The sequence below is a fragment of the Watersipora subatra genome, chromosome 4, assembly GCF_963576615.1.
Source record: "Watersipora subatra chromosome 4, tzWatSuba1.1, whole genome shotgun sequence".
Classification (NCBI taxonomy): domain Eukaryota; kingdom Metazoa; phylum Bryozoa; class Gymnolaemata; order Cheilostomatida; family Watersiporidae; genus Watersipora; species Watersipora subatra.
This window is the reverse complement of record NC_088711.1, coordinates 6,544,232-6,572,005: the sequence shown is the minus strand read 5'-3', so window position 1 is coordinate 6,572,005 and position 27,774 is coordinate 6,544,232. Positions and strand designations below refer to the sequence as shown.

The window sequence follows — 27,774 nt, the reverse complement described above, 5'->3', positions numbered from 1 at the left end:
GAGTTATAAGCTCTTTCATTCTAATGATGGTTACAGCTGTTAAATTTCAAGTTTTGTAACTTGTTTCAATTTTTGATGTTTTGTGTACTTTTCGCAGTAGTTCTAAACCTTTTAATATTGCAGTTTTTCCTAATTCATCTTATAAATTTTAGTTTTATGCTCAGTGAGGCATACTACGTATATGGACTAGAAGTAGAACTTGCCACTTTTAAATAACCTAGAAATAAAAAATTGACCTCGCCTTCCAGTTTTTGCTACATAAAATGAACTACAGCGTATCAGTTACTCGCTGACGTAAGGAATGTTCAAGAAAGTAAACCTAAATTTTGTTTTAGCCAGTGTTGGAAGATAAGTCAATGCTTTCTTACTCTATACAGAAATTTTGTACGATAGATAGCTAGTCGTAATAAGGCATACCTATTGTATATCGCTTTAGTCGATACAGCAGGGGCTCTTTGATTTTTTGCAGTCACATCTGATGAGCTAGTCCTCAAGATCCGAAGGGCCAGTAGTCTCGATAGTGACTTCATTGAGGTTGAGTTACTCAAATCACAGCTGACTATATCAGCTTTACTTACCCTAGTTTCTACAGAATTAGATGTGATCCCAGACAGGATAGTGAAAATACGAAAACTACCTAATACAATCTTAAGGAAAGACAAAGACGTTTCAAGACTGACCGATTTCCAAGAAATAGAAATAGTGGAAAGTGAACAAACTGCAATGGATGCGAAATCATTCATTCAACAACAAAGAAATAGCATGGAAAAACTTGGACACTATGCGAACAATTCTTCAGTTTTGTATTAGTTCTAATAGCGAGATTAGAATAACATCAAAATACAATAATGACACTATTTCCAAATATTTTTAAAATAAACATGAAAATCTACCCGGTTTCAGGTAATCTATAAGTTTTCTGCCATAAATTGCCATTCTGCCAGTGTAAATCCTAATCGTGCACGAATAAAGTTAAGGCCATCATGAGTGAGTCTGGGGCGAGCTTGTGAAAACAATCTTACGACATCTACAGGCGCAAGTACCTCTCCATTTTCATAAAAAAGTGCAACAGAATAGCTAGCAATAGACAACATGAATTCTCTGGCTGTGTGGTCACTCATCAGATGACCATCAGCATAACCCAAATATAAACGATTAGCTCTTAAAACTTCGAGAAACTGGTTGGTATGGAATTTTAAAGGACCATAATGAAATATTTGTTGATGGTGATCATTACACTTGTACACACTGATGTGAGACCAATTACTTTCTGGACCTTTTGGTCTGACAGCTTTCACTGTATCATCAATTGAGTAATCCCAAGAGCTGCGAGGTTTTTGTACTGCAGATAATTGCCTTGACTCTTGAACTGATTTGTTATCATTAACCATAAAAGGCAAAGCAGAACCACTTTTGAACTTAATTTTGTCTAGCGTTGTAAGGTCTATAACTGAGTGGTTGACCTTGGGCTTGATCTTCTCACTGGGATCCTTCTTTTCATTTTCATACTGCATGTTTCTAAGTTCTTTGACATATTCATTATCAATGCCTTTGCTGTCTTGCTTACATTTTGGGGGCATGTCATTTTTTTCAACATTTTGTTCAGGCTCTGGAGGCGGAGTCTGGACGGCCGTTATTGTTTCATTAGTATCGTGTCCTTTTTTTCTATGCTTCGGTAGTAGTATGCCTCGTTTCTTGTCTCTGTCAGTTTCAACTTTGTTCAATTGATCAGCTAATGTGTTTTTTGGTGCGTTCACATGGTGATGCCTGCGTTCGTCATTCACAAGATGGTGCCTTCGTTCATCACTCACATGATGCCTTCGTTCCTCGTTCATGTGGTGATGTCTTCGTTCATCGTATATCTTTTTTGACCGATCTCTATCTGCTCTCCTTGATCTTGCATTCTTAGAGTCTGCGTGCATGTTATGTGAGATGGTGTGTCTGTCCATTTCTGTTCTTTCACGAGATAAACTGTCAGACTTTTTAGTAGCCTTGATACATCTGGATTCCTCTGTTTGTCTTGTTGTTTCGTCGCCACTTCTCTTGCGGGACCTTCTGTCTTGGGAATTAAATTTGTTTTGGTTTTTTGTAATGTATGAGCTACTTGTAGGTCTTCGCTTAAGGGGACTTGTCCCATCTTGTTTTGGATGACTTGCCTTCTCTGTCGTGTTTAGCTCACCTCTATGTTCTTTTGTTGTTAAAACAGTCGGCTGGATACATGAATCTAATAATTTGGTCTCACCTGTGCCACAACCTGGTAATATCATTTGTGCATTGCGGAGATCAGGATTGACTTGGTTTTTGTTTTCAATACTGTGAGCTTCTTTTAGTCCAAAATCTTGCACCTTGTTGCATTTTAATGGGACATTTTGTGCAATACTTTCTGGTATGCTGATTGGTTGGTTGGTTAGAGAATGCTTATGTTCTTTTAAGGGTAAAAGCTCAATTTTCGACTGCCTACTAGTGCTCGCTTTGGATGAGCCTTTGGTTCCTTGTAATTTGCAAAAATCTGAATTTCCTTCAAATAACGCATCCTGACTGTCTCCTTCAAACACTGCTTGTTCATTAATCTTAGAATGTGTCTCCGTCATATGCTTGACCTCATGATTTATTTCCGGTTCCTTTGAAATTGTTTGTAGTGGAATTGGTTTCTTATTGCATCTGTCTCCTGATTGCTCTGATGTTGGTGTGTCGGGATTCAGTATATTACTTTCAAATGATACTTGTTCTGTCGCTTTGTTCACTATCGTATCTTCCTGTATATATATCTGTAAACATGGTTTAGCTGTTTCACTGCTAGCGTGCTTTGCCTCTTTAGGTGTCTCACAAATAAGCTTTTCTGTTAAATTCTGGTCATGACTGTTTGTAAATTCCATATTGTTCCCCATTTCACTTACGCTTGAAACAGGCAAAGTTGAAACTTCATGGGAAATCATTTTCTGTGCAGACTCACATTGATGAGAGCATGCTAAATTTAAAGCGGCAGTGGCTTCGCTGTCATTCTCTTGATTTATCGGTTGACCAGTCAAAATGTTGCTTGCATTGTCAGCTTTATATGGTCTTACCTCTAGGAAAAAGAAATAACAATTAAACATCAATGCAATGCGTCCATATGCATTTAAATACTTGCAAAACGAAAACAGACTATGTAACATCATAGGGCATTTCAACAAACTGTCTTTGTGTTAATAATAACAATGTTGTTAAAATATTAATTAGATACCTGTTTAACTATAATAAACTACCTCTCAGAGATCAGTAATAATAATACACCTGACAGTGATTTCACTGCTGGCTATTCCTACCTTCAAGTTTGAAAAGTGTCTAAGGTTAGTTCTATCAAAACTTTGTTCAAAGTCATTTCATCTATGTTAAATTTATCTTCATCTATCTCATGTTGTGATTTTACAGTAAAAGTTTGCATTGGGAGTCCATACTTGTTTTCTCTTGTTCATACTTGAGTCTTGACTTGTTTTTTATTGTTGTCATTATTTCTGCTAATTTTTGCTGCTACTGAAAATCCATCATTCGATCAGAATTACAAACAAAAATTGCTTATAACCTAAAAAGCCATTTTGCTTCCCACTATTCTTCTACTGCATGAACTTTTAAAGTTATCATAAAAAGATTAATTTATTACAATCGTTTTTTTTTATCAGTACGCAGATTTATGCTAAACTTGTAACATCACTGACAAGTACGTAAAGATAGATCAGACCAAAGATTTGTTTAACTAGCATACCATTTCAAATTCAATAGACATGAGAACCTGAACAGGAATTTTTTCATTACGACTATAAGTATCGTAAACATTTATTATTGATTCTAGATCATCAACAATTTGTGACAACAATAACTCACTGACTGCCTGGGTAATAAGGTCTTTGCGCAGAAAAAACATTTTTATCTAACAAATACAACATTTACCATTGTAAGTTTCAAACTTCATATCACGAGATTAGTGTTTTGGGCAGTTCAAATTAATTGAGAGAAAACTGTAAAGGTGTTCAAATGTGAAATAATTAGCAAGTAATGGCTAGATGGTCGGTTTGCTACAACTATTACAATGAAAAATGATGTGATTACTGATACACTTGATAAGAACCGAGAAGACAAATCAAAAATCATAAATATGATGAATTAATAATAGCAACTACTACATAAAAGCGTGTGTATAAAAGATACAGCTGCAGCAGAAGCTCGCTGTATTCAAAGTTTTGATGATCAATACTGGTACATCTTGATACTAGTACAAACATAAAAATAAGATATCGGACTGTCTTTGTCTTATACTTTGTCTGACATAATGGATAGAGAATGTAGAGGCAATTCCTAATCGATAATACAATTGTCCAAGTAAAAAGTATTTAGCCTTTACAGATTTAGCGATAGAACCCTAGGAAAACCCAGAAATCGGAGTGTAATGGCATGTTTAAAATTGAAATGGCACATTTGAAAATCACAAATTTGAAAAAGCTAATGGTAAAAAATTAGCTTTTAAAAAATTTCAAAAAAATAAACACAAAAGGTAATATTAATCAATAATACAAAGTGCACATTTAGCGTGTGCATTCGCAAAAATGACATGCAGTATGAAGATGTTTTTTTATTGCTATGTCTTAACAGACAAACGGCAGCCGGACAAACACAGATTTATATTGTATATAGATTACAGTGAGAACGTATTATTTAAAGGTTGACTTGCAATAATATTCACATTACAGTTATTTGGTATCAAAAGATTCACCATGTTTTACTCTGTTGTGTTGTAGGTGCCAAATATGTGGAAATGCGATTACAAGCTCTTAAAAGCTCAAAAACGAAAAGCCGCCGTAGATTGGAATCTGTTTATTTATCTTACGTAGTCATTACAGTTTGGTTATTGTCTTGTCACGAGATGTTATCACGTGAATTGAAAGGCCAATAAAAAGCTCAATATAAAACTTATCGTAGCACTAGTTTATGACAAACACTTCGGCTTTTACAGGAGACCCCGCATCAAATGTAGATGCTCGCTACTTTACAGTTTCGTTTCGGCTTGATCTAATCGTCAAGTCGTAATCTGATCATGTGACCCAATACTTCGCAAATAATTTTTGCAACACTTGTCGATTATCACAGGTGACCAACAGGCTCGTCATGATTATCAGACAATGGTATGTACTCCTTCGAGGTAAGGTTAAAAAATTAAATGAATTTTTACGGTAAGTTATAAGACATCAGTGCTAAAAGTGACAGCATTACAATGACGACAAAACAGACGCGTAAGAACAATAGACATGGTTTTATTGAATGCGTGAAGTATATTTGTGAATATATTTCGACGAATAAGTTTGCATGAAAGTGTAAACAGAAGCCATCTACCACAACTACGTCAAATTTGAGCCGTTTTGGAAAGAGAATCCAAACTACGACGGTCTCGTGTGGCTGCGATTTTCTGTTCGTTTTTGCGCTTTTAAGAGCTTGTAATCACCTTTCCACATATTTTGCACCTACAACACAACAGAGTAAGACATAGTGAATTTTTTGATATCAAATTACTATATTGTGAATTTTCTTGCAAGTCAACCTTTAAAGGTTGACTTGCAACAAAATTCACATTGCAGTTATTTGATATGAAAAGATTCACCATGTCTTACTATGTTGTGTTGTAGGTGCAAAATATGTGGAAAGGCGATTACAAGCTCTTAAAAGCTCAAAAACGAACAGAAAATCGCAGCCACACGAGACCGTCGTAGTTTGGATTCTCTTTCCAAAACGGCTCAAATGTGACGTAGTTGTGGTAGATGGTTTCTGTTTACATTTTCATGCAACCTTATTCGTCGAAATATATTCACAAACATACTTCACGCATTCAATAAAACCATGTCTATTGTTCTTACGCGTCTGTTTTATCGTCATTGTAATGCTGTCACTTTTAGCAGTGATATCTTATAACTTACCGTAAAAATTCTTTTAATTTTTTAACCTTACCTCGAAGGAGTACATATCATTGTCTAATAATCATGACGAGCCGGTTGGTCACTTGTGATAATCGAAAAGTGCTGCAGAAATTATTTGCGAAGTATTGGGTCACATGATCAGATTACGACTTGCCGATTAGATCAAACCGAAACAAAACTGTAAAGTAGCGAGCATCTATATTTGATACGGGGTCTTTGGTAAAACCCGAAGTGTTTGTCATAAACTAGTACTACGATAAGTTTTGTATTGAGCTTTGTATTGGCATTTCAATACACGTGAGAACATCACGTGACAAGACAATAACCAAATTTCGTGGCTACTTCATCGAAATAAAGAGATTCCAATCTACGGTGGCTTTTCGTTTTTGAGCTTTGAAGAGCTTATAATCGCATTTCCACATATTTGGCACCTACAACACAACAGAGTAAGATATGGTGAATCTTTTGATACCAAATAACTGTAATGTGAATTTTATTGCAAGTCAACCTTTAAAGAGGCAAACCCTTATGGATAAGGGTAATTATACAGTAAATAATAAGAGCGGTGGGAATAATAAGAATGGCTTAGTTACGAGTTCAGAGTGCTTGTTAGTAGACTTGCGATTTCAATATTGGGAGTTCAAATCCAGATTTTTATTGCTATAACTGGACATTCGAATGACAGACAAGCATTGAGATTTTTATATGTACACTAGATGTTTACTTGAGAAAACATCTGCATGTCAATCATTAAAATCGGTGAAATACAAGAATAATTTGGAATCATGAAATAAATAAAGAAGTAACTAAAAAAAATATTTTGGTTTCAAAATATTCAATTATTTAAATAAATAATGGAAACGTTTCCGGTACAAGCGGGAAAATATTTGTTAGTGTAAATAAATGTTCGTGTGAAACCCTGTCACCATTATTTAAAGGTGAATCATACCGTGATCCTAGCATCTCGATTTATCGGATAGGCTAATAAGCTGCTTTGAAAAGAAATGGAAGGTGTATTTATTTTACCCAGAGTTCTCTGCTGAACAGCTTGTTTATCCCTGCTTACTGCAACAGGTACTCCTCCTACAGTAGGCATCACCTTAGCGGTCCGCAAAGTTGCTGGGGTCGAATCACAAGGCTTGAAAATCATGTTTACAGGCTCGAGCTCCTCTGTAAAATGTTATAAAATATATGATACTCACGAAGGATAGCTTTCTCTGTAGAATCTAAAGGTTCTCAGACGCAAAGCTTACTAAATTTCATTTGCGATAGCGCTCCATAAATGTTCTCCATAAGCGAACTCTGACAATTCCTAGCAGTATGACATGAAACCTTGCTCCTTGAGCTGTAAGACTTGCATCTCCTTTTACCTTAACTTTAATTTAAAAGCATATGGAGAATACGAATGTGCTACCCCAGTTGATACCTATTGCAACATGGCAGCTCTTGGGTTATAACAATATGTGAAACAGGACCTATCTCAGCCATTAAATTATTATGTTTTGCTAACTGAATTTACACAATACATATTTCTGTACGCTTGCCTTGTGGAATTTCTGCTGCTGTCTTAAGATTGCCATGGTAAGACGAGAAAATGTGTATGTAAGCTTTTCAAATAGAGCCACATCTGCTATATGCAATATACTCTTCCTATAATAGTGTCTGTGTGCAAAACCACACACCCAGTAACCTTAGAAGGATTCAACTAATTATGCTAACGTTAGAGGTCAATGAGTCTACTAACTGCGCAAGAGATGTCATCCGTTCAGTGAACCATGGCAATGATCCACAAGTCATATTTTACTCATTTGAGAATGTCATTACAGATATTCTAGCTAGCTTTTTATAACCAGCCTTCTTTCATTGAATCTATGTAAGCACAAAATGTTCTATCACATTCCTTTGTTTTTTGATGAAGTTTTCGGTTGCAATTTTTAGTTGAAGCGTTTTTTGATGACCACATGAAGAGCATTTTTAACTAACCAAGTTGTAGGAAATTTGATGACTGGTTCAATGAGACCATTTGTCAGTAACCAATCAAGTTGTATAAACTCTGCTAGCATCTTCAGACCTTTGATATCTTTTAATTCTAACAGCCACATATAAATTAAATTACAATGAGCAAGTTAACCATGTTCAGATGTGTCATATCCCTGACTAACATTAACTGGCATGTCTTAGGACATCTACGGTATGAAATTCTCAACAAGACAACTTTTCTAGACTTACGATCTTTGCCTCATCATCTTCCAACTGGCATCATTTACTGCAACCTCTTTTCAGTAGTACTGCTACCCAGTGCCTACGTATTTGTGAAAATCATTTTGGTTAGATTCTTTTATAGAATCTGTTGTTTATTATCTAAATCGTAATTTCCAATTTTGATATACGTTAGGCATTCACATCTTTTTTCATATTTCATGGCATCATAAAATGTTGTGTATACTTAGAATTTATGGTGGCTTTATCAAATTTTTAATATTTTTACTAAAAAATTTGGATTTGTTGCGCCTGTAAAAGAGCAATTAAAACTGTTGCTGTTGTGGTTATCGAGACATTAACCAGTTAAGAAAATGTTTCATGTCATGGCTGACTATTAAATTTTAACAAAACTATATGAATGACGGAACAATGTCACTGAGGTTTTGTCACACAATGGTTAGGCATTGCAAGTCGATATATCGCGTATTAACTTGGTTTCTATGGCAGTAACGTAGTGTCACTATTTTTATTATTTCTTGGACGATACTGCGTCATAAAAATAAAACAACAATGGGATGCACTTCTCTTATCACAGTGAACTTGGGATGATTAACTTCAAAGGTGTTCCAAAAACGCTCACTTACACACCAAGCATTTTATGTAACAATGATCATGATGCCATGCTTACTATAAACATTCCAAAATCAGCAAAGCTCTGTCAGTTTTTAATGATCGTTTAAGATAGTCGATCAGTAAGTTAATTTGAAGTGAAAGTACACTTAGCACCTTCACAATGCGTCAAAGAATGGTGCATCGACAAGCTATAGTTGTTCGACTCGAGGTATTCAGAATCATGTTCCTCTAGTTGTTAGGTTAACTCTCGACAACTAAGCACAAAAATGACGGTGGTTAGGGAAATTCTAAGATCCGAGCCATCAATGCTGATTTACATGGATAATAAGGACCAGGAGTGACAATAATTATGTTTTTGATAAGACTTCCTTCATTGAATTTTGTTACGCTTGAACAGTATGTCAATTAATATGTATGATTGACAAAACATTGCGTTGCACTGGCACCCCATTACTTGACCAAATATTTGAAATAACATTGTTTGATAGATCCTTAGTAAGATACAACCCATCTAAATAGTTGCTAATGGCGATTGTTAGTCACTATGTAAGCATATCTTTTATGCCTTTCTATTCAGCCTTGTAAAATATATCAATACACAAAGGACATTTACTTTTATGCGTTAATTAGTCACCTAGAAAAATGAAAACAGATTTTACAACTTGATACTATGTTTGTCTACATTAACTCTAGTGTAGGCAGCAGTAAAAGAGCTTAGCCTTCATCTAGTGACAAAATGACCATCTGGCAGACCAAGGGAAGTAAATCCTAATTTAGTTTCAGCTTAAAACTAATGAAAATGCTTTGTTTAAAATTGGACCAATTTTGTTAACCCTTTCGCGGGCGGAGTGACGTTTTTGTCGTTTCGGTAACGTATTTTATTATTGCAGTTTCTGGTTAGCTAAATGCCGTTTTCGATTTAATTTTTTTACCAATAGCATGCTACGCTATAGTAGTTTCGGTTAGCCTCAAAAATTGACTTTAAGGTTGACAGAAAAACGATCGTTTTTAGCAGTGATGAATAAATAAACTTTCGAAAAAAATTAGAAAATTGTTCTAAATAATTTATCAACTTTTATTTTTCTTGGTTCGGTTTTAGCTTTTATTTACCGAATTTTTCGAGAGTTTGATTTTAGTTTACCGTCATGGCGACTTCTAAAAGAACCTCCCGAGATTATTCTAATAAAGCAAGTACTAGTACCGAAATTACTAAGAGATTCAGAGCTGACAGTGACTTTTTAGATTTAGTAGCAATAGATGACAGTGAATCAGATTCGGATTGTGATTGGAATGACTTTACATCTGGAAGTGACAGTGATGAAAAGGCTGGTAGCAGTAATGATGAGGATGTGAGTAAGAGTGATGCCAGTGCCTGGAAGAATATAACCAACATGAACAGAAATAAATCTCCTACAATTCAACAGTTTATAGCAGTGACAGGCCCAGTATTTACTCCAGTAGATGCTCAACCAGTAGAGTATTTTGAAAAGTTTGTTGAGCCTGTCAATCCAGGAAGTACATCTTTGTGGGAGCTCTTTGTTACACGAATAAATACATGGTGCAAAGATTGTGATGTGGACCTTTGTAAAGGAGAATGCTTTCGAAAATATCATTTGTAAATAGACAATTATTATGAAAAGCATATATCTTATGTTATACATTTTTAATCATTTATAATATATATATGTCTATATATATGTATATGGACATATACATGTATACATTTGCACCTTTAAACATAGATATATGCACATAATAACACACAGAAAAGTGTATGAACCTTTTTAAAAAATTTGATTTTTTGGAAAATTAATTCGCCCATGGGGGTCTGATTTAGTTTTGAAAATTCGCCCGCGAAAAGGTTAAGGACAAGTTGGCGAGTTTCTTGTTATGATTCAGTGGTTAGGGTGCAGACTTAGGATTAGTAGGTTGATGGTTCAACCTACTAATCCTAAGTACTAATCATTAGGTTGGTGGTTTATGTCACACAAGACCATTGGTGGCGTTAGGAAGGGCATCCAACCACAATTGATTGCTTCCATGCAAAATCTTATTAGCAAACCATCATGCTAAATCCTAAACCGTGACGAACCCCTAACAGTAAACGGTAGAAGAAGTAGTTAGTTGCTCGCGGAAAAAAGTGATTGTCTTTGGTAAATGAGCATTTACCACAGAGCGAAGGTAGTCACTCAAGTCTATGTGGGCTCCTCATAAGGTTACCTATACAGTTGCTGAAAATCGCAAGAAACCAGTAATTAAGTATTTCACAGAATATGTTGACACTACCCCCAACAAGCCTGCTAACATAGCAGCCTCTCAGTGCATCATTTGCATTAGTAAGATTTAATTTGGCTTTGTAAAAGCTACGATAAAAACTTGAGTAGATCCTAAAGTTTTTAAGCAAAAAAACAGATGCTAATGGCTAGCAAGTATAGCAAGGGCTTTCAATGCTATTTGGGATGAGCTGCTTTAAAAATAATTGTAGGTTACCAAACAAGGTTGACCCTAGCCTGCTCCATTAAAATAAGCTGCTGAAAAAAGCCGAGCAAAGAAAGTGGCTCATCTGATATCATAGGTTCTAACACAGACATGATATGATATTACTGTCTTCTTTCACGCTGATATCAATAAACATTTAGCAACCAAAATTTTTTTCTTCGGCAGGCAAAATCGAACTACAGACAATATTAGTTATTAAATCGACTTAATTTATTAAATAAACATCTATGATGTAGCATTTTATATTGATCATTGATCAATGATGTTCAAGGTTTTTCTAATCTTTCCATCTGTAACTGGCGAGATAAGATTCGATCACTTCGACTCTTAACTAATCACTTTTCATTATTCTTTTCTTAGCGGCAAATGTTCCATCTCAAGTCATGGCAGCTGTTCACTCATATTTCCATTATATCTGGGGGGTTTGAGAGTACACGTGCGCTACTACCTTGACTAATGGCAAAATAATTTATAGGCAGGATCTTGACAATAGAATTCTGTCATTAGACACAAAATGACAAATGACCTACTGAGCTGCACTAGCGTTCTATAGCTTTGCTTTAGAAAGAAAAAACACAAATGTAATGATGAGAGCTAGATGATGAGTTTAAATGCTGCCAACTGCATTTTCAGCTGCCAATTTTTTTATTATTCCGTAATGTTCATGTTCAAGCAAAACTGCTTCAAGTGAATTGTAAACAAATATGCACACTTTCCACCTAGTGCAACAGTATAGTATAACTTGTAATGATTTGCATCTGTAGAGATCCTACTTCAATTCCTTTCATGTACATAAACACTGCGAAATACACTGCCAGTTCTAAATGTCACAATGTTTTTTCAGAAAAAGTGCAGATTATGCTGTAGTCAACTAAAAATGCTCACTACTCGTATAACCACAACTATAATGCTCACTCAAGTATAACACGACTCAGCTTTCGAATACAAATGTGGTCTTTTTTACCCAGCTGTAACACTTCCCTAAGTTTTCAGACTTGTGATGCACCAGACCGGTTATGCCACTACCAATCCACGATCTACCAATGGATCGTGAATGCCTAGGCAAAGGTATCAGTTTCTAGTGTCGTTTGAGCTTTTACCATAGATATAGTAAACCCTAGATTGGCGAATAGCTATCAATACAATGGAGCAAAAGTGAGGCCTATAATTGGCTGTTGTTTTCACGACGTTACGTCGTAGTGATGTGCATCACAGCATCAAAGCCTTCATTTGAGCAATAAGTTCAGTAGTGGAAGCATGCTTGGCATGCTAGTTTTTAAGTCATAAACATAACAAACACAAACAATAAGACCAAATTCTTAGTGAAATGTCATCAGAAGAGACCACAACACCTCAGGTATATCCTGAATTGCCCATAACAAAACAGAACTTCAACTCAAAACGAGAAGTTCTCAACAATATCATAAGCTATCTATGCTGATTAAAGACACCAAGCTGGAAGCTGCTAGTGAAAAATAATAGGAAAATCATCATCATTTCGTCATTGGTTTTGAGTCAGCAGCCAAATCTGTACATGACATTGCTCAATATCTTTTCAGCAACTACCCTTACATCAACTACTTCCTAACCTTTAAGATCAACCAGGATCACATTGAGATTCTGTTTTCCACAATACGATCTAAGGGTGGCTATAACAATAACTCGGATGTGCAGTGCTTTAGATCTGCACTTCGAGCACTGTTCATAAAAGCAGATATCACACCAAATCCCAATGTTAACTGTATTGATCTGGATGTGAGCAGGGCTGAAAAAACTGGCCAACTCCTGCTACATTCTCTGGCTAGAAAGATAAAGAAAGAAGAGACAAAAGCTGAGGAAGGTGAAGATGAGGAGTTCGGTGATGAGGATTTTTTCTAACTCAAATGTGATGAGCGTATCAAGTTCTTGACCGATGTCGAAGTAGTGGGAAGTAGAAATAGTGATGACATAACCCTAATCTCAGTTAAAAACAGAGGAGGATTGGTGACCAGATTGATAGGCCGAATATGAATTGCTGCAGAAAAGTGCCTACGTTCACACATGGAGAGCTGTGGTATCACACAGAGAGCTTTTAAACAAGTAACGTCACAGACAGTAACATATATGTTTTATTACATAACCTCCATCAAGGTTTTACATGTACAGTGCATGCCAACAGTCTACTCAAAACTATAGTAAATCGCTATACTAAAATCAGAAAACACTATGCCGCTTCAAAGCAGGAATCTAGTTCAACCAACCTTAGACAAAAACTATCTCGTCTAGTTATTTTAAGTCATGTCTAATGGGTGTTTAATACAGGGGTCCAGCGTAACTGCTTCTAAACCTCATTTGATTCATTAGTTTGTTATTAGTTTAATTTCTATTTGGTCACTCTTTGTATTATCAATGATATAGAAGCTTCTAAATCATTGGTATTATTTATTACCATGTGTGTAAGATTCTTGCCTTTCTCATCCAAAGTCATTACAGTCATACTTCGACTTACGAGCTTAATGCGTTCAGAGACTGAGCTCGTATGTCAATTTACTCGCATGTTGGTGCAATTTATTTATATATAGAACAATTAAATATATATTGATAGGTTTTCATACTTTGAAAATGCAAATAAAACACTCAAAACAATATATTGTAACAGAAAGAACATGTTGGTTATTGTCCTAACTTACCACATGCTTTCAAAAAGCAACAAATAAAAATAATGCAAGGAAATGTGATTAATTAAAATGTTAAATTAAATACATACAATAGCAGCTAATGCTAGCATTTGCCACGGAGGGAGAGATAAGTTATCCTTCATTACAACAGCTGACTTTGATAAATTTGGATTTTATCTAAGTCTTAAAAGACAAACTTAAAAGCAAACCTAAAAGCAAACTTTAATCTTTAACTTAACGCAATTAAAGTTTCTTCGGCGTTCATAGTTTCAAGTTTCTCGGTGGTTAGCTAATTTTTCTTTTGTTTCGCTCTCACGACCAGCTGGCCGTTTTAAGAGAAACCTATCTAAGGACGTTTGCCTTCGTTGCCCTTTTAACGTGTTGCGATCAGGACGAACACAGGTGTTGTCACCAAGGGTTAATGCACGACCGCTAGCCAACTTGTCCGAATGTCTATTTTTTATAGTCTTGATAGATAGCACCGGCCATTTTACGTAGCATCGTTTCAGTTACGCAGTCACCGGCCAATTGTTTGTCTTTTATCCAAAACCTGAGCAGTCTCTCCATCAGTGGTCGTGAAGATCGCTGCATCGTTTAGAAACTATGGTTAGTCCTTTTGCAGACTAAATGCCTTGAATATAATCCTTGTGTTTGATAATTGTGGATGTATTTCTGTCATATTGTTGAGCAAGCTCAATCACGCATACATCTTTTGCATATTTTTCAATAATTTTCCATTTAATATCAATTGTTATCATTCGCTTTTTCTTTGCATTATCTATCCTTTTACTGGCAAACTTTCGGTCTACGCACGGTACTTTTAATTCACATAATTCTGCACTGAAAATCGCGCACAAAAAACCTGGTACAAAAGTATAATCTGAGCAGTTGAAAAATACAGAGTGATGCTGTTCTCATAAAACACCTCCGACATACTTGGCAACTGTCTCATGTGCTCGTATCTCAAACATGGCTCGTATTTTAGTGCTAAAACTTGCTTAAAAGCTGGCTCGTACCTCAAGTTTTTCGTACGCTAGGGCACTCGTAAGTTGAAGTATTACTGCATATAAGTTTTACATATTTTCAATAAAATATGTAGTCTCAGATGCACAAACTATGGAAAAATTGAGCAGTTTTTAGTGCTAAGTCAATAGGAGTTAATAGATCAGCTGATTCGCTTTGCACATCACCATGACGTTGCGTCATGCTAATTATAGGCCTCACTTGTTTTGATTATTCGCATATCTAGGGTTTACTATATCTATGGCTTTTACTGAACAAGCAAGCGACAGCGGCGAGACTGATTCTGATAATGATGAGAGAGACCCCAGCCTACTTGATTTGAGATCGCTTGTTGAACCCTGACACTAAAGATGAAGTTTGAAGGATATTTGGATGGGGAATGAACCGAAAAAAAGGCAACTGATTTTTGGGTGCGTGCATGTGTTACAACTGCACAAAAGTTTTTGTATTTTTGTACTAAAAGAAGGATCTGGGTTGGTTGCCGAAAAAGGTTAGTGCAGTGAGGTTGTATTTCTGCGATCCAGCTGAACAAAGGTTTTGTATTTTTTGTTAGCCTACAACTAAATATCGTTGAGAGTTAGTCAATCAGCCAGCAAATGTGTAGATAATGACAAAAACTAACATATATTAATTTATGCTGCGCCTTATAATTCGGTGCACCTTACAGCCCGGAAAAATGTGGTATGTGAACGGACTTTTCGACTAAAACAACTTCTCTCCCTATATCATACTGATTGATAAAATACCACAAATATACTAAAAAAGTTCATTACATATTTGATTTCCCTTTACACAGAAGGTGATTTTGCAAATTAGTATTCCTCGCATACTGATGTATGTATACATGTTCCCGTCCATATTCTTATGTTTAAATTTGTACTTTGGTGATTATGGTAGTACTAGCGCATGCTCGTTAGTCATAAGTTAATCATATACAATATGTTGTCTTGTTAATCATTTCTTCTCTCTGTAATGTTAGTTGTCTATTGTAAGACGTGATATTTGACCTTGGTCATAGCTAATAGTCAGCAGATTGCCTTATCCATGAATCAACTTCCAATCAAACAATTTTTTCAGTCTTTATTTTCTACAATCTTCCAGAAGTTTAGCTTAAATTTTGGTCGTCAATGTTTTCTGAGGCTGAAACAAACATCATTCAAGAGATGAGGTTTAGGTTGCATACCTACTGTATATAAATCAATGTTTTCTGAGGCTGAAACAAACATCATTCAAGAGATGAGGTTTAGGTTGCATACCTACTGTATATAAATCAATGTTTTCTGAGGCTAACTGAAACAAACATCATTCAAGAGATGAGGTTTAGGTTGCATACCTACTGTATATAAATCAATGTTTTCTGAGGCTAACTGTAACAAACATCATTCAAGAGATGAGGTTTAGGTTGCATACCTACTGTATATAAATCTCAAAGTTTGTCATTCGTCTGTCCAGCCATAGTGATCGAAAAATCTACGAGTGAACAAAGTCCTTCGTCCGGATTTGAGATCACGAAGATTGCAACCACAAGTTTTGAAACACACGCACCTAATCACAAGGCTAAGCCGTTCTTACCATTCCTATTGCTCTTACCATATACTGTATACCCTTTTCACGATTGCACATGCTCAATTATTAATTAATACAGTGCGCCCTCAGGTTACAATGCCGTTATAAGATTTTTTTCGCCATTCTACATGAAAAATGATGTTTTTCCCGTACCCACATACGTAGGCAAATTTTTTTTACTTTTTTCTGCCATGCGACATCAACAAAAAATTCTCAAGAAATTAAAATGTGGCAGTTGGTGTACTGATGATGAAATAACAAAAATGTCGATACGCTATTCACCGAAATCCCTCCCACAACGCTTGAATTGAAAGAGAGAAACTTTGTTCATTATCTTAGTTCAGCATTACTCATTTTAAGTTATAGTAAAAGTGAATTCGAAAACAGATAAGTGATATAATTGTAGCCTATGACAAAGTTGAAGTTTAGTAAAATACATACAAAAACTTAGCCTCAAGCATGTGTTTGGTAAGCTGAATTTATTCAAGTTAAGATCACCGTTTACGTTATACGTCTGTCTCAAAGGTAAGTGCTCCCCTCGTTACGTACTGCACTTAGTACATTGTAATGTTACATTTTCTTGCAGATCATAACCACCAAAGTTAGTGTAGGTAACTATAGTTACTAAGGTTAACATATTGTTTTGTTACTACTTTTTAAAGGTGATGATTTTCACCAGGAGATGTTTGCATTAGATAGTTACTGAGTTTCTTGCCTTACGATATCAAAACTGAAACGAATTGAAATCATAATTGTATACCAAATAATTTTTCATTGTAATTGTAGCGAAACAGACTTTACTTACCCATTACTTGCTAATTATTTCACTTTTACATTTAAACACCCTTAAAAATGTTTTATTTTTTTCCTGATCTATTTCATCAAAACATTTTTTTCATATGAAATGTAAAAATTACAGTTGTTTGAAAACCTTTACGGCTGTTTCATATTTTCTCTCAATTTATTTGACCTACACAAACACTTTTCTGTTTTTATATGTCAAATAAAAATCCATTTTTGGTGCAAAGACGTTTTTATTACCCGATCATTTATCTAGTTAAGAATATAGAACAAGCAAGATTGGTCCAAAGTACAAACATTGAAAGCAGATATTTTGAAGCACTCCCAGATGATCTGATATGCCACTAGTAGGCCGTTTCATTCAAAGAAAGAGAAATGATGGATGGCGTTGCTCTTTAGTGAATGCAAAAGTGTTTGATAAATGAGTGATATTTTTGATTAAAATCGCGATGGGGAGATTGAGTTCTAGTAGCAAGAGAACCAAATAGGGCATATTGACGTGCAATGTTTTATATTTTATACACACAAATTATCGTATGACCTCTATTTGAATGCCGTTGCGCTTTATTTTTTTCTCCTTTATTTATAGTGTCGTTTTATTAAAAGGTGAGGTTCAAATAGAAGGTGGCGCTTTATTGTTAGACTAGCTCATCAGAATTTTAGAAAGATAACCCTTTCACGAGCGAAGCGATGCTCATGTTGCCTATATTTTGCACTCTCTTTCGAACGGGGTGACATCAATGCTGTCGGCCTAAGACTTTTTGCTAAACCGTTTTTCACATGTGTCGAAGTATTATACTAAGTTTAACAATGAACTATTATGAGTAAAAAGTATACCAGATACAAAAAAGCCAGATACTATTATTAATTACTTTGATGGCATCACTTGAGTTGAAAAGAAAAAATCGTATTGCTTTGGAGTTCGATATCGGATGTTGGTACCCATTAACAATAGCTACTATTATGTCTTATGATGTTCATGAAAAGTATCCTCAATGTTGATGAAAACACTAGACAGTCTTCAGGCCAGATTGTAAACCAGACTATAGACAAATCAGAATACAATGGATATGATTTAGACTTTAGGGACTTTGAATCAGAGTGTAGTTCTGATGATTGTAACGATCAATACTCTCAGGTACACCGCCACTACAGCCATGGCAACCACTACGGCAACAGCAATAGAATTGATTATTATTGGTGTAAAGCCTGGTTCCCATATACGCCGCAATGCATCGGCGACAGTACCGCAGGCTATTGTGGTGAAATGTGAACCTACACGCCGGGTACGGCTGAGTACTACCGGTAGTTGCCGACAGTTAACGCAAGAGTTTAGCGCTGTTCAAATTTTGCGGAAAGCCGCAGGCAAAACCTTCTCGAAATGCACTGTACAAGTGAAGGTCCCCATTATCGAAACGGCATGGCGAGCCAAAATTTTCATGCGGTTATTAGCGATGAAGCTTTGTGTGAACAGAAACTGCCTAGCGCCGCAAGCGTTTTGCTGCGCAATATTGCCGCCGGGATCCCGCAATTGATATAGGAACCAGGCTTTACCCGTCACTACTGGTATCATTTTGTAGACACTTGCTGACTCATATAGAGTTCAAGTAAAAGGTGGCGCTCTATTTTTCAGCCGTTCTCTAGGGGCATTATATTAGAGTTGGCGTTCAAATAAAGGTAAATATGATTTTCGTAATTAGTGGCTTGGTCAGTGATCTGCTGGTTAGAGCAACCTCTAGTGTGCTTCACGATACGCTGATCGCTACTTTGGACCTCGTCTCTCTCGGATCTCTTCATTGCCGTGGGTCTATCATGAACAACGTTGAGGTTAAGGGACAAGGTTTATTCAAACTCAAAATTAGTTTTAATTAAAAGTAAGTTTTCAGTTCATGCACTTCTTAGATTAACTCCTAGTTTCTCGATACAAATACTGCTGGACTAACTAGTCGTTCATCAACGGCTGCATAAGATAAGGCTACTCGTAAGAATTATTTCGGTTGCACAAGCTCATTGCAACATGTTTCGTACCATTGAAGAGAGAAACAAGCAAGTCCAGACTAAACCACATTTTAATTGTAGGCAACTAATACTTTACTTAAACAGGCTCATGGGTTCTACTAAACTACGCATTTGATTTATTGAGTGTAGAAAACCATGATGAGTGAGTGGTTACTACATCTGCATCACTCAAACCTTAAAGGTTGACTTGCAACAAAATTCACATTAGTTATTTAATATCAAAAGATTCACCATGTCTTACTCTGTTGTGTTGGACATCTGTGTACTTTGGACAGTGAGGTGAACTTGACAAAGAATGTGTTAGTCTTGTGAGATTAAAATGTGGGGATACGTAGCTGGTTTCAGTGTGCAAAAACTTACTTGCTGAAACAGTCTAGGAACCGGCTTGGCAAAAGGCATCTGTCACATGTGCTAAATAGAGAAAACGTGTGTGCGTTATGACTTCATGTCAATTTGACATCAGTTTTACCATTTACAGCAGCCTTTTACGCCACTTTTGCATGCGGGCCATCAAGGAACTACCGAATCCATGAAAGTAGGTAGAGTAAGGGTACAACCAGATTGCAAAGTGCCGCGAAACGAGTTTTTTGACAAATAGAGCTTTTTGTGAGGGAGTTAGGACAGGGGGACCCTTTGGTTATGTTGACTGCTATGCACAGAAATCACCCTGCAGCTGGGATAAAACAGCCTTTGTCAAGGAAATTCCAAAAAAGTTCTGCAATAAAAACTTATTACAATGAGTGATGGGATGTTGTGATAGATATTCTAGTCATTTCTCAAAGGCCTTTTCTTGCATGGACTTGAAACATCTTATTTGAACTCTTGAGCTACCCAGTTCATCAGCAAATTGCGGACTTGCACTAGGGATGGCATTTGTAGTTTGGAAAGGTGTGATCAACAATCATTGGAGTTGTCCCACCGATAGCGATGAGCAGACAGAGTTCACCGATAGTTATTGTGTGACTTGGCAGCTGGGAAAACTATCGTATTACCAAGAAGATAACTTCACTAGCCAGATGACCACATGTGCCTGAAAAGATCGAGGATTGTGGAAGCGATGGAAAAAGGAGAAGCTGCAGAAAAAAATCTGCAGAAAAAAGAACAAAATTTATCTGCCAAACTATCGGATTATATTCTTTTTTATTATTTGATAACGATATAGGTTTCGGATGTTGTGATGTTGTGCTAAAAATAGGCAACATATTCATATCGAGAAGACAACTACTGACTATCGCAGTCGACTATCGAGCTATCGTGCAACCCTAACTTGCACACATTTCCGCTAATTGAGCTTCCGACAAGTTCTGACTATCTTTTCCGTAAGCTTTGCCGATACGGAGATGTTTAGGGTTATCTCGATATACATAAAGCTGGGCGGTATGTCGGTATTACCGTTTTTTTGCGGTACTTGGTTTTAAAACCGAGCGGTAACAATGTCACAATGAAACCGCGCGGTGCGGTTCGGTCGTTCACGCACCGAGAATACCGAACAATTATGTGAACATTCATTCGGTATCGGTACGCACTCAGGTAAACCGAGCAACTGTTGTCACATGGTTAAAGTGGCTCCAAAATAGAGCAGATTGATTGGTGGATGGAGATGATGATTCGTCGCAGGGGGCCATCCTTTGCAGGAAGAAGAGTCGTCATGCTAGAATGTACGGCGAGAGTATCGCAGAAGGTAAATGCTTCTATTGTTTCTTATTATACTCCATGTTAGGCCACGAGTGGTCACACTTAAGGTTTGTGTCGGTAATTGGTGCATTAGTTGGTATGGCTGGGAGGCATTTGATTTTTCATTCTACTCTCTAAGTCTAAATCTATCGTACGCATGGGTGCGGATCATCATTTTTTTTATTTTTGATTCAATAAAGATTGATGCTAATCAGATGGACAGCCGTGAACATTGACTTGCCAGTTATTGCAGTTGTAGTGTCCGTACTATTTTTTTATAAATTTAAATGGAGAGGAAATATTAGCTAGGCAGCAGAATTAATGAGAATATTATTTATTCAAGACTCAAACTCAAAATTTTCGAGTTTGTTATGACTGTCAATGATAATTTCCAAACCATACACTCTGTCAGTTGCATTATCTTTTTAATTGTAATAATTAATTCCTTCTCATTAGGAGTTTTGTTTCCAGTCTGGACATAACTAACCGCCTGAACTTAAATAAAATCTATCATTTTAATAATGTGCGTTATTTCTTTGAAGCTCTCGAGAACAAAATTTTATGATATAGACATTGTTTAAAGCTTATAGAATGACAATTACTGGTATAGACATTGTTGCTTGCAAAATTTTACTCTTTGCTGTTCACTCTCCTCACGTTCGCGGACTGCTCTATATTTTATGTTTCTGTTTACTTTGTAGCTCGTACTCTAATTGATTTTTGTCATCATTGGTAGGTGAAGACACCGAGGATGCTGATTTAGGGTTTTTATCACCGACATCATCATCATTGAAATCTACCGAAGATGCAGATTTGGAAGTTTTAACACCGACATCATCGAAATCCGATGTTTGGCAATGCTTTGATACACTACATTAGATGTAGAAACCACGCTGCTTACTTCTTCCATGTTAGTTATTAATAAGCACGCAATTTATTTGTAGATGTATGTAGGATTGCAGTAAACGCTGTCAAGTTGAATGTTGTTTTATATACGGTATTTGTAATTACATATATAAATAAAATAAATTGTCGTTCATTGCTGAAGAGCTGGGTTTATTCTCAACAAACATCGTACATGATTTTATGTGTGTCTGTGATTTTGTATTCTATGGTCGCTTTCTACACGCTCGCCTAAAATAAAGAATACACAATATCCAACTTTAAAGTTAAGAGTGGTGGAATGAACCAACAGGGGGATTGTGCAACCTAAATGCCATCCCTTGTGCAAAGGGACCCTGTACTCAAGTAGAGCTGGCTAGTGCTGAGTAGCAATGGTAGGTAGAACACAACTCTCAAAAATTCATGCGGTTTTGTCTCATTTTGCGGTATTTGTTGGTATGTAAACCGAACCGTATGTTTTTGGGAGTTGTTCTCTCAATGTCGGTATGCGGTACGGTATCGGTTTAAACACGTGCGGTCTCGGTATACAGTTGGTGCCCAAAACCGCCCAGCCTTAGATATACCTTGAGGCACAAGTGGTCAGAGGCAAAGATTTTAGCATAGCAATGGGCGCAGAAGGTTGTTATAAATGTGTAATGACCGCCTATAATAGATCCCTATGTAAGGGGCGGAATGAAATGCAAGCCATAATATCTTCGGACTAATATAATACTTCGAGAATACAAATCACAAAAGCTGCTAGAATCGTGCTCGTTAATAATTTGTTTAGCCTATTAAAAATGTTTCGTCGACAACTTCGGTGTGTATGACAGCTCTGAAAATTCTGTGAACTTTGAATGAAGATTCTAAGATTTTCGTCTATTTTTCGTCAAAATCAATGAAAGGATCGGCACGTGTGGTCGTACCTTTAGGTCACCACACACGCTAAAAGGGCTCAACGAAGCTATACTTAACATCGACGCACCATCCTGGTCTAGTTTAGAGTATGAGGAGTATGACTAACACCAAGGTCTAGTTCAGAGTATGACTAATACCAAGGTCTAGTTCAGAGAATGACTAACGCCAAGGTCTAGTTCAGAGTATGAGGAGTATGATTAACATCAAGGTCTAGTTCAAAGTATGAGGAGTATGACTAACATCAAGGTCTAGCTCAGAGTATGACTAACACCAAGGTCTATTTCAGAGTATGAGGAGTATGACTAACATCAAGGTCTAGTTCGAAGTATGAGGAGTATGACTAACATTAAGGTCTAGCTCAAAGTATGAGGAGTATGGCTAACACCAAGGTCTAGCTGTATGACTGTAATTTCAAAGGTCTATTTCAGAGTTTAGTGCATATGATGAAACTACAAATCGACTGAGCAGATTAATTTCATGATTAATCACCTGAACTGCGTCACACACTTTCCTACCAACATGTACTGCTCATAAGATGGTATTGATGTGCTTGCCAGTATTGCTGTCAAGCATCCTACATAGGATGTTTTCATTGGATAGAGCTAAAATTCCATCAACAAGATAGCACGCAACAGCTCGTCCATCAAACAGTATAAAGATTGGATGCAAGCAGTTACTTGAAACCAACTGCGGAGACGAAGGTATAATTGAAAAATCTGTGCTGTTAAGTACTATGAGCTTTGGTATACGCTGAAAGAAAGCCTTTAAGAAATCCATGTAGTTGCCACATTTCTTACCTGAGAAATCAATAACAAATACAGTTATATCAGCTTATAATGGTCTGAACACACAAGTTTTTAACATGTAATAAATTTGAACCAAATGGTTGACTACACCCATAGATATAGTAAGGGTTTACTATCTCTATGACTACACCCCAGAAATTTCCAGCATATGATGTTAGAGGTTATTCAAAACATAGTTTAAGCCGAGATGAAAAGGTTTGAAAATGAATATTAGAATGGCACATTAAATAATATAAAATAAAAATATTGACATACGCCGATTTAGTTTCTACTTCATAAGTCTAAACTGGAGCAAGCTGTTGCCATCTCCAGCTCTACACATGCATTTTCAAGTCGCCAGGTCTCTCCACATAACTAAGGTGAAGTCCAAATGCTTGTTTTTTATTATATATTCATAAAACTTTCATACCACTCTTTGCATATCTTTACCATTTTTTTGTTCCATTGCTGTGTAATTATCTGCAGCACTTCTTAAGAAGTTATTATAGGTTTTTGAACTCATAAACTATAAACGATACTGCGCAACAACTACCTAGCAACTAGTTAGCAGTGATCGATTGATGCACACTAAAGATGCATTTCTTTTCATTTTATTCTGTTGTCTATAAAAAGGAGTAGTAAAAATAGTTGGGTAATTCGACTTGTATCATTGATTAATTGCCGGTGATATGACTCGCTGATTGGTATGTCACACTATTTTACTCCTTAGCTTGGCCTTGCCTATCCTGTTATGTAGTCAATAATTGTATTCTATGCAAAGGACCGATGGTTATTACCGTTATTATTTTTATTTATAATATTTTACAAAGAGATTTTTAGAAGGAGCACTATTATTGCTACCTTTTTAACGGACAAATTGCTTTCTAAAACAATGTATGTTTTATGCAATTCGCGCTATAAATTTGGTTTTCATAGTTGTTAAGCTTTCATCCTAAACTTTTTAAAACGCCATAATGACAAGATGTATTCGTCAAATATTTTTTAGTTGGAGCACGAGCCATTTGCAAATTTTTTTGTCATCAAAATGCATATTTCAATCCTAAATATTTTGTGAGCAGTTGGCGTTTCAGCAAGATTCGATAGGCTTTTGTGGTTCGTCATTATTTTTGGATGCTACAGCAACACTATATGTATTGTTTGCTTGGACAATTTCATCTATTTCTTAGCAAAGGTTATTCAGCACTGTAGCTACCAAGTCAAAAGTTTCTCTCAAAAACATGGGTTGTATAACAGTCTCAAAATATAATTAAAACATTCAAGTAGCCTACTCTCTGGAACTGAACGACAAAAAACCTTGAGTTCTGAGCTCAGTCTCGTGTCAGTATGTTTGTTTTACTGGAATGGTTGTACTAGCACATTTGCAATAACAAATGCTAAATCCTTCTGTAACAAGTCTGGAATGAAGTCGTTGCTTACTAACAATTTGCAAGAAGCTGTGTTATAAAATACACCGAAAGGCATTTTAGTGAAATTCAAAATAAACATATTTTTGCCATTATATTGATTTCCCATTCGTAAATATATCAGAAGACTTGAAAAACAACTGATATACGTATGGGTATTCTTTGCGACATATACCAATGCTCTACCAATTTTGTCCAAAACATTCAGTACCTCAAAAAATACCTAAACTCGCTTGATACTTGATATTGATAACGGTTCTTCTGATAATAGTAGTCTTGCCAACTCCAAACATGTGTGTCCAACTCGCGTTCATTATAGTGAATATGCTAACGTTCAAAAACAATCAAAACATGGTTCTTTGGAACACTGATGAGATTATCCTCCAACCTTTGATACTGTTCACTTTTACAAGGCGAAGTACATAAGATTATTATTATTTATACAAAATAACAAGTAATATAGTAGGGCTATTGATTGAGCGACAAATATTCTGGTCGCTCAATCAATTAGCTTTGCTACTCTTCTATAGATTGTTCTTTTTATAAAGAAAATGTAATATAAAATTGATTATGCTATTGTTTGCCCGTTCTGCATTCTTTGATGTTTCTATCTTAGCAATTTTTATTTTCTACATGTATGTTTTGTCATGCACAGATCATGAGTAGCATACTATGGTTTCAAAGGCAGAGCTTTCATGACAAATTGTGGGACCATTTTCAGTCTATACTTTAATCTAGCTGTGAAATCGCATGCATACCACGGTAAGCCTATACTATCATCTCGGGAAAGGACTACAAACACACCACCCTCAGTCTATACTCTAATTTAGCTGTGAAATCACATGCATACCAACGGTAAGCCTATACTATCATCTAGGGAAAGGTTACAGACACCACCCTCTGACAATACTCTAATTTAGATATAGGGCCTATATTCCCGTCTATCAGCAGAACTATGAACATACCTAACGGTGATCCAGCACTCTGCTCACTTAATAACCCAAATCTTCTCGACAAAGAGTTTTCCGATCTGCGTCTCTGGGTTGAATTGAAATAGAATCTGGCAGTTTTAGAAGTTGTAGCACCTTTGGAGGCACAAAGAGACCGACCTCTCAGAAGAGCTGCCTCATAAGTGTCATCTGTCTCAAGATTCGGTGTTTGGGTTGATGAGGACATACTCATGACCTTCCGCTGGAGCGATATAAATGTTGAAGACTTCACCTGAATTCCCACACTTTTTCTCGCTGGCTGCTCATTACAAGTCTGGAGTGTCTCCATATTAGTTCTACTACTACCTTTAAAATAGCATGGTTATGCAAATTAAAAAAACATTGACTTATCTAGCGATGTGAGTAAGCCACACACAAGGTTGTGTCCTGCGTGTGCTCCTGTCAGTCTCTGGCAGTACTTGCAGTAGAGCCTCGGCAGAGTAGATATCAGCAATACTGGTGCCTGCTGTTGTACGCAGATCTATATTTCTTATGCAGCTTATTCCAGGTGAACTGATAGCAGGCTCTTGACCAGCAAAAAACACAGGACATTTAGCAGACCGACAAATGCAGCTTGATTAATCGGTAGCTAGTTGATTGAGGTGACTCTAGCGAGTTCATCTGTTTAATATCTCTTTAAATGGCAATAGCACTAGAGAAAAAGATTTAGCCTCTTCAAACGAGCAAAAACGAAGTTCAGGTGAACAAGAAGCTAGCAGTAACAGGCTATAGCCGCTACACTACACGCTGAACTCATGATAGAAATAATCGATGTGAGAGTACTTGCTGTCAGATGCTTGGTGAACTGCAGGATATTACTATATATCGACTAGTAACATCATCGGTGATATTATCTAGTAACATCATCGGTGATATCAACTAGTAACATCATAGGTGATATTAACTAGCAACATCATAGGTGATATTAACTAGTATCATCATAGGTGATTATCTAGGTGATTAACTATTAACATCATAGGTGATTAACTATTACCATCATAGGTGATATTAACTAGTAAAATCACAGGCTATATTAATTTGTAACAGCATAGGCTATATTAACTACTAAAATCGCAGGCTATATAACTTAGTAATATCACGGGCTACGTTAACTAGTAAAATCGCAGGCTATATAACTTAGTAATATCACGGGCTACGTTAACTAGTAAAATCGCAGGCTATATAACTTAGTAATATCACGGGCTACGTTAACTAGTAAAATCGCAGGCTATATAAACTAGTAATAGCAATAATAGTAATAATAATAGTAATAGCAACTAGTAATAAACTTGTCAGCATTATGATATTATGACAGAAAGAGAATTCTGAGCCGCTTGAGATACATGATGAAGCAGCGCTGCTGGAGGAGAGGTACCAAAAACTGTCCGCTAGATAGAGACTGGATTAGAGATTCATCGTACTAAAGTTAGTAACGCAAATTGAAGAATTGTTAAACATTAATAACAGCAAGTTAGTATTATGATACTAAGATTTATTTAGAATAAGAATGCTGTGACATGGTACATCACTGATGTCACCGCATGTCACTACAGTCATCATGAACGATAATGAACTTTCTATTTGATTTGTAGAAGCAAGTTGCTACAACATTGACTGTACCTATATCCATAATTAATATGCAGATGAGATATTGTGAATATAAAATCTAGTGAAGAGTAATTCCAGGTGAAACACTTACCTTCTGCTCTAGATGGTCCTAACACTACCGATCTATGCTGTGTCCTTCTGACCTGCTCACA

General features: G+C 36.3%; 2 protein-coding genes across 3 annotated transcripts in view; one reads left to right on the top strand and one right to left on the bottom strand.

Annotated features, from left to right (window-relative positions):
* Positions 1–892, top strand: part of LOC137393278 (ankyrin repeat domain-containing protein 40-like) — a 16,818-nt gene extending 15,926 nt beyond the window's left edge. For both annotated transcript variants that reach the window (XM_068079759.1, XM_068079760.1), the window contains exon 5: positions 470–892. In XM_068079759.1, the coding sequence (XP_067935860.1) occupies positions 470–810 (341 nt within the window). In that variant the 3' untranslated portion in view covers positions 811–892. The remainder of the gene's footprint in view (positions 1–469) is intronic.
* LOC137393277 (uncharacterized) lies at positions 720–27,774 on the bottom strand. The gene is made up of 5 exons (XM_068079757.1): positions 27,714–27,774; positions 25,991–26,320; positions 6,969–7,112; positions 2,898–3,067; positions 720–2,768 (listed from the first exon to the last, which is right to left on the bottom strand). Exons 2-5 carry the CDS (start codon positions 26,301–26,303, stop codon positions 909–911), a joined length of 2,487 nt encoding a protein of 828 aa, XP_067935858.1. The 5' UTR covers positions 26,304–26,320; positions 27,714–27,774; the 3' UTR covers positions 720–908.